General features: G+C 41.0%; 1 protein-coding gene across 1 annotated transcript in view; it reads right to left on the bottom strand.

Moving 5' to 3' along the window:
- The window catches only part of NUFIP1 (nuclear FMR1 interacting protein 1), a 34,807-nt gene that overhangs the window by 2,914 nt on the left and 17,507 nt on the right, over positions 1–14,386 (bottom strand). Inside the window, exons 8-9 of the mRNA XM_061629869.1 lie at positions 13,091–13,225; positions 2,244–2,479 (exon numbers count right to left, since the gene is read on the bottom strand). Coding sequence (XP_061485853.1) covers positions 2,244–2,479; positions 13,091–13,225 — 371 coding nt within the window. The remainder of the gene's footprint in view (positions 1–2,243; positions 2,480–13,090; positions 13,226–14,386) is intronic.

Below are 14,386 nucleotides of genomic sequence, written 5' to 3'. Positions count from 1 at the left end.
TATGGGAATTGAGACTGAACTATGAATTGGGATAGAACAAGAGAAATGACTTGCGTGCTTGTGACTGCATTATAAAATTAATGTTCATGTGAAAGAACCACTTTGGGGTGGCATAACTTTGGAGTTTAAGAATTATCTCATTATGATAGGATCCTAGTATGCAAGACGCAGCCGGATATGAAGGATGCTTATTCATTTAAAATATTTGCTATGCGGCTACTGAAAGGCACAAACTGATGCTGAGGCATCCCTGGTATTGAGGCCTTTTTATTGCCTGAAGGATGTTCAATGCTCCCATTATGGCTGGATTTCTGTAACTGCATAGTTAAGTTTGAGACAACAATTGCTGTTAATAATGGTGTTCCATACACAATAGTTCTAAGTCTGTTTTGTTTCTTTGTGCTTTTAATGGTATTTCATATCTTTCTAATGGATTTTAGCTGCTCTTTTCAATCCATTTTATTGCATTCTTTGTTTATATTGTTGTAAGCAGCCTTGAGACCATTTACAGGTAGGATACGAATTCTGTAAATAAATAATGTTTCATAAAGGCATTGCAACAGAACTGCATATGGCCAGAAACCGCAGGAAGTAAACTTTGTGAAGATTTATCTACTATATACTGCTGGTCACAGAAAAGGTGTGGAATATAAACAAAGATCTGGTTTCCTCAGAGCAGAACTTTATATTTTCCTGGCTACCCCCCCCATTTATTTATTAAATTGCCTCCTGAAGCCACTTGTAGTAAGTACAATCCATTGCAAAAATATAATATAAGATTTTAGGAATACATGAAAGGATATAGCAGGGGTCCCCAAGCTTTGTGGATCCAGGGTCACATTTGAAAATATAAGAAACTGTCATGGGCACTGTGAAATATCCATTTCACAAAAGAAAAACTGCCAATACTCAGAACACCCCCCAAGCAAAAACAAATAAATAAAACCGACTTGGCTAGTATATTATGTTTGTGTGTTTAACTGAAGCCAACTGCTGAACCTTCATGAAATAACACCAATATTCAGATAATTCCACCATGATAGAAGATTCACCGAATACTACAGAATTTGACAGTTACCAACTCCCACAACTTCTATGCTTTCTGCATCTTCTGTTTCTCCTTTTCTCCCCTGACCATTCCCTCTCCCATAACAAGCAGAAATGGGTTTGTTCATCTAACGTTTCATTGAAGGGGTAAATTGTCTGGCTAGAAAAAAGCTGCTTATCACTGATCATGTTTGCAACTTCCAGAGGAAATAAGTTTAATTACCACTTGACAGAGAAAGAAGAGGTAGAATGCACTAAGCATGCAGACCCTCATATCCAAGGTCCCTACTGAAGACAAATCTGAGCTTAAGTCAGTTTCTCCAAAAACAATGTAATAGATTTGTGCTTTTATTTATTTGTCTGTCTTTAAAGGGCCACAGGACTCTTTGGTTTTGCTGCAACAGACTAACACGACAAGCCCTCTGCTTTTCCTGGTTACCTTATTCCATCTCTTAGATATTATTATTACTTGCCCTTCACCCAGAGGTCCCAGGGTGGGTTACAACAGTTTTAAAACACATAATTAAAACAGTTAAAAACAACCTAAACAACATCACAGAAAATAGGGCTGGTCCTAAAAATATCCATCTCCGGTGTCAAAGGCCCTCAGGGTAAAGAGGCGCGACTTCAGCATTTGCTGAAAGTTGTACAATGAAATTACCAGACTCACCTCAGTGGGGAGGGAGTTCCACAGCTTAGGGGCTGCCACAGAGAATGTCTTTTCCCAGAAATAGTACAACTACATTTCTTATTTAGTGACAGGCCAATTTTTTTCTGAGAAAAATTGTTGGCATAGTCACACACTAAATTTAGATAGATTTAAGAGATAGAGCATAGAAAGTAGAGCTTGGCAAGCTTATTCTGTCCTTGTCTACATAAAATCTTTATACATTTCTTCTTCTCCATTCTGGTAAAACTACAACAGGTGGTCAAATATTTTGCCTTAACTAAGCCAGTAGTACCTTCAAATTTCAAGAGCCAAAATCAAGCTGAGGAACAAGGCATAGGAGACCTGTTTAAGTCTGAGAGACTTCTCTCATCAAAAGAAAAAACTATGCTTTTCAAAACCACTTACAGCAAAATCTTCCTAGGTAAGAGATCACTTGCAGTATCAGCCCAAATCATGCAATACAGACACACAAGATTCTACTTAAAATGGTACAAAGGAACAAATACTGTATGTTAAGGCAGTTTACCATTTCCAGAAGAGTTGGACGATGGTTTGGTAGTGCAGAAAGCACTTTCCTCTGTCTGTTTTGACTCCTGGAACGTACTGTGCGTGAATCTGATCTCTCCAATGTTGTCTCTATATAATTAGTAACTTTTTTGTGGTCTGTGTCTTGAAAGCTTTGAGTGAAGCTTGAAGACTGAGGGATACTTGTAAGAATTGCCTTGTTTTCAACAAATGCTTTAGCTGCAGTCTTGATGGGATCTATGTAAAAAAACATGTGGTAAAACAAGTAGGGCTGAAGGCAACTGATTAATGCACAAGACAGATTCAAACTGGAATTAGTGATGAAAGGATATTCAATGTTAAGAGCACTGTCATAATTTTTAGAGCAATAATGCAATAACCTGCATTCGTTCACTTACCAACCCTGTAAGTAGCAGAAGCTAAGGGCATCACTGACAATTTATGTATTCTAAAATTCCAGCCTTAGCAGTTTTACTGTTAACCACATATACATAGATCAATTTAATTTATATCACACGGCTAGAGATCATCTAAACCGGTGGTCGCCAACTAAGTCGTTTGGACACCAGACAACAGAATTCCCTGGAGCTCTATTTTCTCCTCCCCTTTAGTGAAGTCTTCCTGCCTCTGTCTTATTTTCTAGTAGTCCTTGAAATATCCATAGGTTGCCCTTCCTTTTTACCTAGCAACCAGGATGCATCTTTCTTATGGTGAGTCTGTCCGAGATCAGGTACACCATATAAGTTATTTTCTGCAAATACTACGACACAGTTAAGGATCCCCTCCCCAAATGGCAAATGCAAAATGTGAAAGCTTTGCAAAGAGGCTTAGGCATGTCTCCTGCTGCAATACCTTAATGAGCCAAGCACTCATTAAGAATTCACTGTATTTACTCATAGTACAATAGTATACATAGCCTCTGCAAAGTAAGTCTCTTTAATGGCCAGCTCCAGACACTCTTGGATGAGACCGATTATCTGGATCCATTTCAGTCGGGTTTCAGGCCTGGTTTTGGCATGGAAACAGCCTTGGTGGCCCTGTATGATGACCTTTGTCGGTAGAGAGACAGGGGGAGTGTGACTCTGTTGATTCTCCTTGATCTCTCAGCAGCTTTCGATACCATTGACCATGGTATCCTTCTGGGGAGACTAGCTGAGTTGGGAGTGGGAGGTACTGCATTGCGGTGGTTCCACTCCTACTTGGCAGGTCGCCTCCAGAAGGTGGTGCTTGGGGAACATTGCTCGGCACCCTGGACTCTCCAGTATGGGGTTCCGCAGGGGTCAGTTCTGTCCCCCATGCTGTTCAACATCTACATGAAACCGTTGGGTGCAGTCATCCGGAGCTTTGGAGTGTGTTGCCATCACGCAGCTCTATTTCTCCTTTTCATCTTCTTCAGGTGAGGCTGTCAATGTGCTGAACCGGTGCCTGGCTGCGACAATGGACTGGATGAGGGCTAATAAACTGAGGCTCAATCCAGACCAGACTGAGATGCTGCTAGTGGGTGGTTCTTCTGACCAGATGGTGGATGTCCAACCTGTTCTGGATGGGGTTGCACTCCCCCTGAAGGAGCAGTTTTGTAGCTTGGGGGTTCTCCTAGAACCATCTGTCACTTGAGGCTCAGGTAGCATGGAGTGCTTTCTACCAACTTCGGTTGGTGGCCCAACTATGTCCCTATCTGGGCAGGGATAACCTGGCTTCAGTTGTCCATGCTCTGGTAACCTCTAAATTAGATTACTGCAATGCGCTCTATGCGGGGCTTCCTTTGAAGACAGTTCGGAAACCAGCTTGTATAAAATGCAGTGGTCAGATTGGTAACAGGGACCAGACGGTCCGAACATATAAAACCGATTTTGGCCCGCTTGCATTGGCTGCCTGTATGTTTCTGAGCTCAATTCAGGGTGCTGGTTTTGACCTATAAAGCCTTATACGGCTTGGGACCACAATACCTGATGGAACGCCTCTCCCAATATGAACCCACCCATACACTACGTTCAAGTTCAAAGGCCCTCCTCTGGGTGCCTACTCCAAGGGAAGCTCAGAGGGTGGCAACAAGGGAGAGGGCTTTCTCAGTGGTGGCCCCCAAATTATGGAATGATGTTGTTGACGAGGTGCACCTGGCGCCAACAGTGTTATCTTTTTGGTGCCAGGTTAAGACTTTCCTCTTCTCTCAGGCATTTTAGCATGTATTTTAAATTGTTTTTATATTGTTTTAAATTTTTTAAAATTGTGTTTTAAATTGTTTTTAAAATGTGTCTTTTAAATTGTATATTTGTTTTAATGTTTTTGATTGCTGTAAACCGCCCAGAGAGCTTCGGCTATGGGGCGGTATACAAGTGCAATCAATCAATCAATCAATCAATCAATCAATCAATCAATCAGGCTTACTCCCAGGTAAGTGGGTATAACATGGCAGCCTAGGCTTTGGTTTAGGATTAGCATTGGGGAAAATGGGGATGCTTTTAAATGGGGATTTCATTTTTGTAATGGATGAGGTCTTACATAGGAGTGGGACACTCAACCAGAGAGATCAGAGACCTTTGGGACTTTTGGCCCTAATAGATGCTATGAGACATAGGAACCCAACATTAAGAAATTATACATATTACTCCCCCCCCCCATCATAAAACATACACTAGATTAGATCATATTCTAAACTCTAGTCTCTGGCTTTAGATGCCAAAACAGGTAACAACCTAAGATCACACCCCAGTTGTACTAGATATTTGTGTTCGTGACAAGACTTATGGATATGCCTATCTGGCAATTGCCTACAGAACTACTACAATGAAAGGAGATAACTTCAGATGGAAATCAGCAATTAGTTTCTTATGAGACACCTGACATAAGCCAAGCAACAATGTGGGACATGCTGAAAATGGTTATCAGAGAGTATTGTATCAAAGAGGTTTCTATCTTAAAATGTCAAAAATTGCAGATTAAACTGAAAATGTGTCAGGAAATTACTTAGCTGGAAAAGCACAAACTCACTGTAAGTTTATCAATATACAAAGATCTAGTATGTAAACATAGTGAACCACAAGCTCTCAGTATTGACCAAATTTGTTCTAGACTTTTGGCTAGGGCTTTACTTAGGAAGGAACAAAACCATATTGCCATTGCAGTAAATCTGGAAAGTCAGACTCTTCACAATTGTGTTAGCATAATTGACTCAAGATATTTTATACAGACTTAATACACACTGGGACTTCCACCTTCTGAGTTGGTTACATAGAGCAAATCTCAAGCTGTCAAGCTCACAATACAAAGATTTCATGGAAATCCCTACTACAGAAATTTAAAAACTCAAGTGGAGTAAAATATCAGGTTTAGATGGTTTGGGGTGTGAATTTTATAAAGAGTTTGTAGACACTTTGGTACCTAAACTTACTATTTTGTTTAATGACATAATGAGAGGTAGAAGCAGGCCGCAATCATGGAGGGAAGGTAGGCTGTTGGTGGTACTGAAACCAGGCAAAGACTGTAGTGTGATGGGATCTTATTGCCCTATAGTGATGATTAACCATGACACAAAGATCTTATCTGCAGTCCTAGCAGCTCACAAAATGGATCAAAGTGGGTTTGTGGCACAATAGCAGATATCTGATTCAAAATGGAGAGTGTTACATTTGTTATATAAATGTCCTAGGGAGAACCAACCTCTTGCATAATTTCTTTGGACATATTTAAAGCCTCAATAGAGTGGAGAGGCCTTTTTTGCTTAAATTACTAGAAATCCTGAATTTTGGTAATAAATATGTACATGCTGTTGGCCAAATATCCTCAAATGTAAAAGCAAAAGTTAGAATAAATGGAACTGACCCCACCCCCAAGTTTCTTGTTAAGCAGAGGAACCCAACAAGGATATCCCTTGTCTCCTATATAATGGAGACGCTTCCAAATGTAACACAGAATGAATTCAAAGGGATCTTGATAGGCCGAAGCATTGGGCTCAAAAGAACAGAATGATAAGTGTGAAGTTCTACACCTAGGAAAAAGACACCAAATGCATAGCTATAAGATGGCGGATACCTGGCTCAGCAATACTACATGTGAGAAGGATCTTGGAATTGTTGTTGATCAAAAGCTGAATATCAGCCAACAGTGTAATGTTGCTACAAAAAAGGCAAATGCTATTTTAGACTGCATTAATGGAAGTTTAGTTTCCAAATCATGTAAAGTATTGGTTCCCCTCTATTCGGCACTGGTTAGGCCTCATCTTGAGTACTGTGTCCAGTTCTGGACACCATACTTTAAGAAGGATGCAGACAAACTGGAACAGGTTCAGAGGAGGACAATGAGAATAATCAGGGAACTGGCAACAAAACCCTATGAGGAGAGAGTGAAGAACTGGGCATGTTTAGCCTGGAGAAGAGAAGACTGAGGGGAGATATGATAGCACTCTTCAAGTACATGAAAGGTAGTCACACAGAGGTGGGCCGGGATCTCTTCTCGATCATCCCAGAGTGCAGGACACGGAATAATGGGCCTGAATTCAACTGAACATCAGAAGAGCCTGCTGGATCAGGCAAGTGGCCCATCAAGTCCAGCATCCTGTTCTCATAGTGGCCAACCAGGTGCCTGGGGGAAGCCCACAAGCAGGGCCCGAGTGCAAGAACACTCTCCCCTCCTGAGGCTTCCGGCAACTGGTTTTCAGAAGCATGCTGCCTCTGACTAGGGTGGCACAGCACAGCCATCATGGCTAGTAGCCATTGATAGCCCTGTCCTCCATGAATTTGTCTAATCTTCTTTTAAAGCCATCCAAGCTGGTGGCCATTACTGCATCTTGTGGGAGCAAATTCCATAGTTTAACTATGCGCTGAGTAAAGAAGTACTTCCTTTTGTCTGTCCTGAATCTTCCAACATTCAGCTTCTTTGAATGTCCACGAGTTCTAGTATTATGAGAGAGGGAGAAGAACTTTTCTCTATCCACTTTCTCAATGCCATGCATAATTTGATACACTTCTATCATGTCTCCTCTGACCTGCCTTTTCTCTAAACTAAAAAGCCCCAAATGCTGCAACCTTTCCTCGTAAGGGAGTCGCTCCATCCCCTTGATCATTCTGGTTGCCCTCTTCTGAACCTTTTCCAACTCTATAATATCCTTTTTGAGATGAGGCGACCAGAACTGTACACAGTATTCCAAATGCCGCCACACCATAGATTTATACAACGGTATTATGATATCGACTGTTTTATTTTCAATACTTTTCCTAATTATCCCTAGCATGGAATCTGCCTTTTTCACAGCTGCCACACACTGGGTCAACATTTTCATCGTGCTGTGCACTACAACCCCGAGGTCTCTCTCCTGGTCGGTCACCGCCAGTTCAAACCCCATGAGCGTATATGTGAAATTAAGGTTTTTTGCTCCAAGATGCATAATTTTACACTTGTTTATATTGAATTGCATTTGCCATTTTTCCGCCCATTCACTCAGTTTGGAGAGGTCTTTTTGGAGCTCTTTGCAATCCCTTTTAACAACCCTGAACAATTTAGTGTCGTCAGCAAACTTGGCCACTTCACTGCTCACTCCTAATTCTAGGTCATTAATGAACAAGTTGAAAAGTACAGGTCCCAATACTGATCCTTGAGGGACTCCACTTTCTACAGCCCTCCATTGGGAGAACTGTCTGTTTATTCCTACTCTCTGCTTCTTAACCAATTCCTTATCCACAAGAGGACCTCTCCTCTTATTCCATGACTGCTAAGCTTCTTCAGAAGTCTTTGGTGAGGTACCTTGTCAAACGCATTTTGAAAGTCTAAGTACACTATGTCCACTGGATCACCTCTATCTATATGCTTGTTGACACTCTCAAAGAATTCTAATAGGTTACTGAGACAGGACTTTCCCTTGCAGAAGCCATGCTGGCTCTATCTTCAGCAGCTTGTTCTTCTATGTGCTTAGTTAATCTAGCTTTATTAATACTTTCTGTCAGTTTTCCAGGGACAGAAGTTAAGCTAATTGGCCTGTATTTTCCAGGATCCCCTCTGGATCTCTTTTTGAATATCGGTGTTACATTTGCCACTTTCCAGTCCTCAGGCACGGAGGAGGACCCAAGGGACAAGTTACATATTTTAGTTAGCAGATCAGCAATTTCACATTTGAGTTCTTTGAGAACTCTCAGTTGGATGCCATCCAGGCCTGGTGATTTGTCAGTTTTTATATTGTCCATTAAGCTAAAACTTCCTCTCTCGTTACCACTATTTGTCTCAGTTCCTCAGAATCCCTTCCTGCAAATGTTAGTTCAGGTTCAGGGATCTGCCCTATATCTTCCACTGTGAAGACAGATGCAAAGAATTCATTTAGCTTCTCTGCAATCTCCTTATCGTTCTTTAGTACACCTTTGACTCCCTTATCATCCAAAGGTCCAATCGCCTCCCTAGATGGTCTCCTGCTTTGAATGTATTTATAGAATTTTTTGTTGTTGATTTTTATGTTCTTAGCAATGTGCTCCTCAAATTCTTTTTTAGCATCCCTTATTGTCTTCTTGCATTTCTTTTGCCAGAGTTTGTGTTCATTTTTATTTTCTTCATTCGGACAAGACTTCCATTTTCTGAAGGAAGACTTTTTGCCTCTAAGAGCTTCCTTGACTTTGCTCGTTAACCATGCTGGCATCTTCTTGGCTCTGGCGGTACCTTTTCTGATCTGCAGTATGCACTCCAGCTGAGTTTCTAATAAGTGTTTTTAAACAACTTCCAAGCATTTTCGAGTGATGTGACCCTCTGGACTTTGTTTTTCAGCTTTCTTTTTACCAATCCCCTCATTTTTGTGAAGTTTCCTCTTTTGAAGTCAAATGTGACCATGTTGGATTTTCTTGACAATTGGCCATTTACGTATGTTTAATTTAATAGCACTATGGTCACTGCTCCCAATTGGTTCAACACTTACATCTCGCACCAGGTCCCAGTCCCCACTGAGGATTAAGTCCAGGGTTGCCGTCCCTCTGGTCGGTTCCATGACCAACTGGTCTAGGGAATAGTCATTTAGAGTATCTAGAAATTTTGCTTCTTTGTCATGACTGGAGCACATATGCAGCCAGTCTATGTCTGGGTAGTTGAAGTCACCCATTACTACCACATTTCCTAGTTTGGATGCTTCCTCAATTTCATCTCATCTCAAGGTCTCCCTGAGCATTTTGATCAGGGGGATGATAGATCGTTCCCAGTATTAAATCCCTCCTGGGGCATGGTATCACCACCCACAACGATTCTGTGTCCACCTCTTTTGGGGTTTTGAGCTTGCTGGATTAACTTAACTGTTAAAGTAGTACGACAATGTAACCAATTTCTTGGGTTCACAGACCACATGTTTTAATAGTGGGCTGAGGAAGCCTTATAAGCATAATCACCCCTCCAAGCAAGTATGTTTTGTAGATGAATGAGGCCGTCAGGATCCAAGCGGTTGTATTCAGCATAGCACTAAGCAGATTGTTCCATCAGTGCAAGAATTTCTCTTTGTGCCATGGAACAATCTCGCCCTCTCCTCCCTCCACGTGCCTCCTAAATCTGTTCTGGGAGTTCTTCCAAACCTCTAGAACAGATTTTGGGATGGTGCGGGACCCGCACAGAAAGAGAAGTGGCTCTCCAATACTGGAGATATTCAAGAAGCAGGAGGGCAGCCACCTGTCGCATATGCTTTAATTTGGATTCCTACACTGAGCAGAGGGTTGGACTCGACGGCCTTATAGGCCCTTTCCAACTTTATAATTCTATGAACCAAGGATTAAAGGAATTGAGACATGGAACAAGATACATATTATTAACATGTTTGCTGATGACACACTTCTAAGGGTAGAAAATCCAGAAGAGACACTTGTTGCACTAAAGGAAATTCTGTTATAATGTAAGGCAACTACAGGATTAGAAGTAAACTACAAAAAAATATTCTATGATATGTCTGCAAGTATTATCAGAGCAACAAGCACTATTGCAAAATGAATCTTAGATAGTGATCAGATAACGTAGTTTTAAGAACCTTGGAGTTGTAGTTATGAAGGAACTAAGAAAGCTTAAGAAAAGGAAATTTCTCCCCCTGTTTAAAGAGCTTAGGCAGGACTTGCATAGGTGGTGAAAGCTAGAACTCTCCTAGTTGGGGAGAGTAACAGCAGTTAAGCTGACCCTTCTACCTAAGCGCCTTTTTCTGTTCCAGGTTCTCCTGATCACACTTGATGTGAAAGTAATTCACAAATGGCAAAAGTTACTGAGCTCTTTTATTAATTAGGGCAAGTGCTCAAGAGTTGGTAAAAGTTGGCCTAACAGGCGTGAGCAAGGTGGATTTGGAGTTCCAAATCTTCAATTATATTTTGACACTTGCCCATTCAAACAGCTCATATAGATTGTCAGAGATAGTAGGATATGGATTGGGTATCCACAGAATTAAATTTGAACTGTGACTACTATTCAGTGCCTTCCTTTTTGAAGATAACACACGCAGTTGTGAAAGCTATTGATAATCCTTTCTATAAAACCACTATACAGGCTTGGAAGAAATGGTCGGGAACTCTAGCTCCTCAGAGATCCCCACTGTTACCTTTCCTTTATCACCCCTATTTTCAGGCACATAATGAATTTAAGCAATATGAAAAGTGAGAGGCTAAAGGATTATATAGAATTAGAGATTTGTTTAAAAATGGTCCTCTTTTACTTAGTGTTCATTTGAGAGCCACACTAGAAGATGTCTGACTGAATTGGTTTCAGGAAGCTCAGATTCCTTTTGCGAGTGCTTTAATTGCCTGTATGGTGTTCCTAGAGAGCTGACATTTGAGAATTATTGTAGTGATGGAGGTATCAGTTTAAAGGGTATGATTTCCATACTATACCGAGCATTGTTGGCAAAGGAAAGCAATACATATTTAAGTCTAAAGCTGGCATGGGAAGCAGATTTGGGAATGCCACTGGCAGATTCATAATGGAGACTGATCTGGTCGAAATGTCTTCTAAAACTGTCTATGCTCGTCTGAGAAAAACTATGTTGAAAATAGTTTATAGATGGTATTGCACACCCATCAAATTGAATCTTCTAACTTCAGAACTTACCTGTCACTTGCTGGAGGGGATATAACGTGAGGGGTAATTATTTCCGTATGTGATAGAATCGCCTGGTAGTACAAGCTTTTTGGCAAAGGGTGTTTCAAGACATTTCTGTGATGATTTGTTGTACGATCCCACTGGACCAAGGTTAGGGCTTTTTATCGCTATACCCTGATGCCAAGACCAACATGACTCATAAAGATTTAATTTAGAAACCGTTTCTATCTACTTTCCCCCACTTCATGCATACTTTTTAAACCTTCGCTACGATCCACACTCTTAGTAACTCTTTCTCAAAACAGCCCCAATACTTTACCATTTCCTGATACAGAAGGTGTTTCAACCTCTCATTTTGTTTGCCTTTTTCTAGCTCTTTTATCTGATGGGAAGATCAGAATACTTAACCTCTTGATGTGTATTACAGTTTGGCAATAGTTTGACAATAGTTACATATTGAAGCTGTGATTATACAAAACAGTATATATACAAACGGATTATACAAAACAGTAGACTCATTAGATTAACTCACAATTTTTAATATAAAAATGGCAGAAGTATTAATGTATGTAGTTTACATTGTGAACATGTAGGGCTGTATGCAGTGCCCCATGTGCATAGTTCCACTGGCACAACAGTTCTGTCTCCTCTCTCTGCCCACACACACCCAAATTCTGCTCCAGAGAGTCCCCCAACCCTCCAGAGTCAATTTTGAGGGTGTGTTGGGAGATGGAGGGGACACGACAGGGAGTGGAAACCAGAGCTTGGAAAAGTTACTTTTTTGAACTACAACTCCCATCAGCCCCAGCCAGCATGGTCACTGGATTGGGCTGATGGGAGTTGTAGTTCAAAAAAGTAACTTTTCCAAGCTCTGGTGGAAACTCTGTTGCATGCACAGAAGTGCATTTGAGTTTTTGGATGAAAAAAATCTGAAAAATCTTATGACTTGTCTAAATAAAATTCAAGCAACTATGCAATCTAATATTATCTCTACTATCACCACCAGAACTGCATCTGAATCAGAGGGCTGTTTCATATATGGCAGTTGGCACTTGGGTGCTGATACTCAAATACAAAGTTGCATGTGTGCTCCATCAGATAGGAAGAGCACACATGTGTAGAATAGTCACTTTGCCATTCAAAACACATCCAAGTAGCGACATAAGATCTTTTCAGTCATTGCCCACATGCATTTAAAGGAAAAATATGGATAAGTATGCATGACCTTCTTATCCAACACTGGTTTAATCCATACATCAGACCAACCCATAATTAAGAAAATTAAACTATGTCTGAGCTGACACAGTGTATCGTATTCACATGTGGTTTGTACTTTGGTATCAGCACCCAGGCACAAAATGTCACCTAAGAAGTAAACCATGACATGACATGGACTGCCTTCAAGTCAACCCTGACTTATGGCGACCCTTTGAATAGGGTTTTCATGATAAGCGGTATTCAGAGGTGGTTTACCATTGCCTTCCTCTGAGGCCGAGAGGCAGTGACCGGCCCAAGGTCACCCAGTGAGCTTCATGGCTGTGTGGGGATTTGAACCCTGGTCTCCTAGGTCGTAGTCCAACACCCTAACCACTCACAAGAAAAACTATTGCTGAACTGTAGTAATTTTCATTCACATTACTATTATATACTAGTTTTCCTTACTTTCCTAGTAAAATGCTCACAGAAACTGTCAAAAGCTGTATTTTTCTGAGAAACCCACCCCCCAATACATTTATTTCAAAAGCTATAAAGTACTAATATGGAATACCTCCTGTCACCCAGGGAAAAAGAAGGCAGGTGGAACTGAAAAGTCTGACTTACCATCTTGTTCATTCTCACTTTCTGACATGCTACCATAGTTAGCCACCAGTGAACTCAGAGCTGAGGTCACCTGCTTTGGAACAACAGTCATTCCCAAAGCTGGATCTTTTGCAGTTCCCACTTCTTTGTCTGAATCTGGAAGGAGACAAAAAAAACCCCCACAACATCTCTGCAAGCAGGCCCGACAAATAGCTCTAACCTTCTGGGTTGACCCTTTGTGCCTTTATTGCGACTGCCCTTCCCCATCCCCCAAAACCTTCAGCCATGCTCACAGATGCGCATTGATCCACATTACAACCATAAATAAAGGATTCTGAAAAACAATACTGTGACTCCTAAATGAAGAATGCAAACTGAATACATTTCTCCAAAGTAAGCAGATGACAGACTGTAATGCTCTGGATAGTTTTAGGTGAATGGGTTTTCAGCACAGAGTATGAACAGTGCTATCAGGACTCCATGTACGCCTAGTAATTTTCAGCAATGAATCTTCAGACTCTGATAAAGAATACCAAATGATAAAACACTCCTCTTCATCAACATTGCGGCAGAAATATTAGAACTATTACACACCACAGAAAAAACTCCCTTCTTTCCCCATGGATGGTATCTGTGTCAATAGACAAGACACTCTCCAGCAGTAATATTCCCTAGAGAATATTGGCTTTTTAACTGAAAGCTGATCCACAAATGCCTGGTATTGAGCCTAGCATTGGAAGCAGAATAATCAAGAAGAAAAGCGATTTGCAGTGAGTAATCAAACGCAAATCAGATATGACCTGCAAACCATTTCTAGTGGCCTACCAGAGCTCTGTCAAAGTTAGACTTCTTCCCCCTCTGGCACAGTGCCCCTGCTAGAAGGTCTTAAGAGGCTCAGGAAACAGAAAAAGGCTGCTTCTCCCCATGTCCTGAACTCTATCTATCTATCTATTTATTTATTTATTATATTTCTATACCGCCCAATAGCCGAAGGTCTCTGGGCGGTTCACAGCACAAAAACATCCAGTATATAATTAAAAACATATATCAAACACTTAAACGATATATCAAACCGTCTTGCAATGGTGCCATGCCAGAGGGATAAGATGTGCTTTTCCAAGGTAAGTGGAGGACTTTCCTCCTCATTACAACACTAGGCAGGTATGGGGAAAGGTTCCTCTCCTCCATATCCAGCACCATATCCGGTATGAAAAGAAAAAGAGCATTTTAATTTTCCTAGTAGAGTGCTGCGATGGAAAGAGAGAGAAAAAGGTTTTTGCTCTTGGAAATCTCTCCTCCCAGCCCAGTGCTGTGATG

The sequence above is a fragment of the Rhineura floridana genome, chromosome 5 (genome assembly GCF_030035675.1).
Source record: "Rhineura floridana isolate rRhiFlo1 chromosome 5, rRhiFlo1.hap2, whole genome shotgun sequence".
NCBI classification, from domain to species: Eukaryota; Metazoa; Chordata; class Lepidosauria; order Squamata; family Rhineuridae; genus Rhineura; species Rhineura floridana.
The sequence above is the reverse complement of the archived record's forward strand: the minus strand, read 5'-3'. Positions and strand labels throughout refer to the sequence as shown.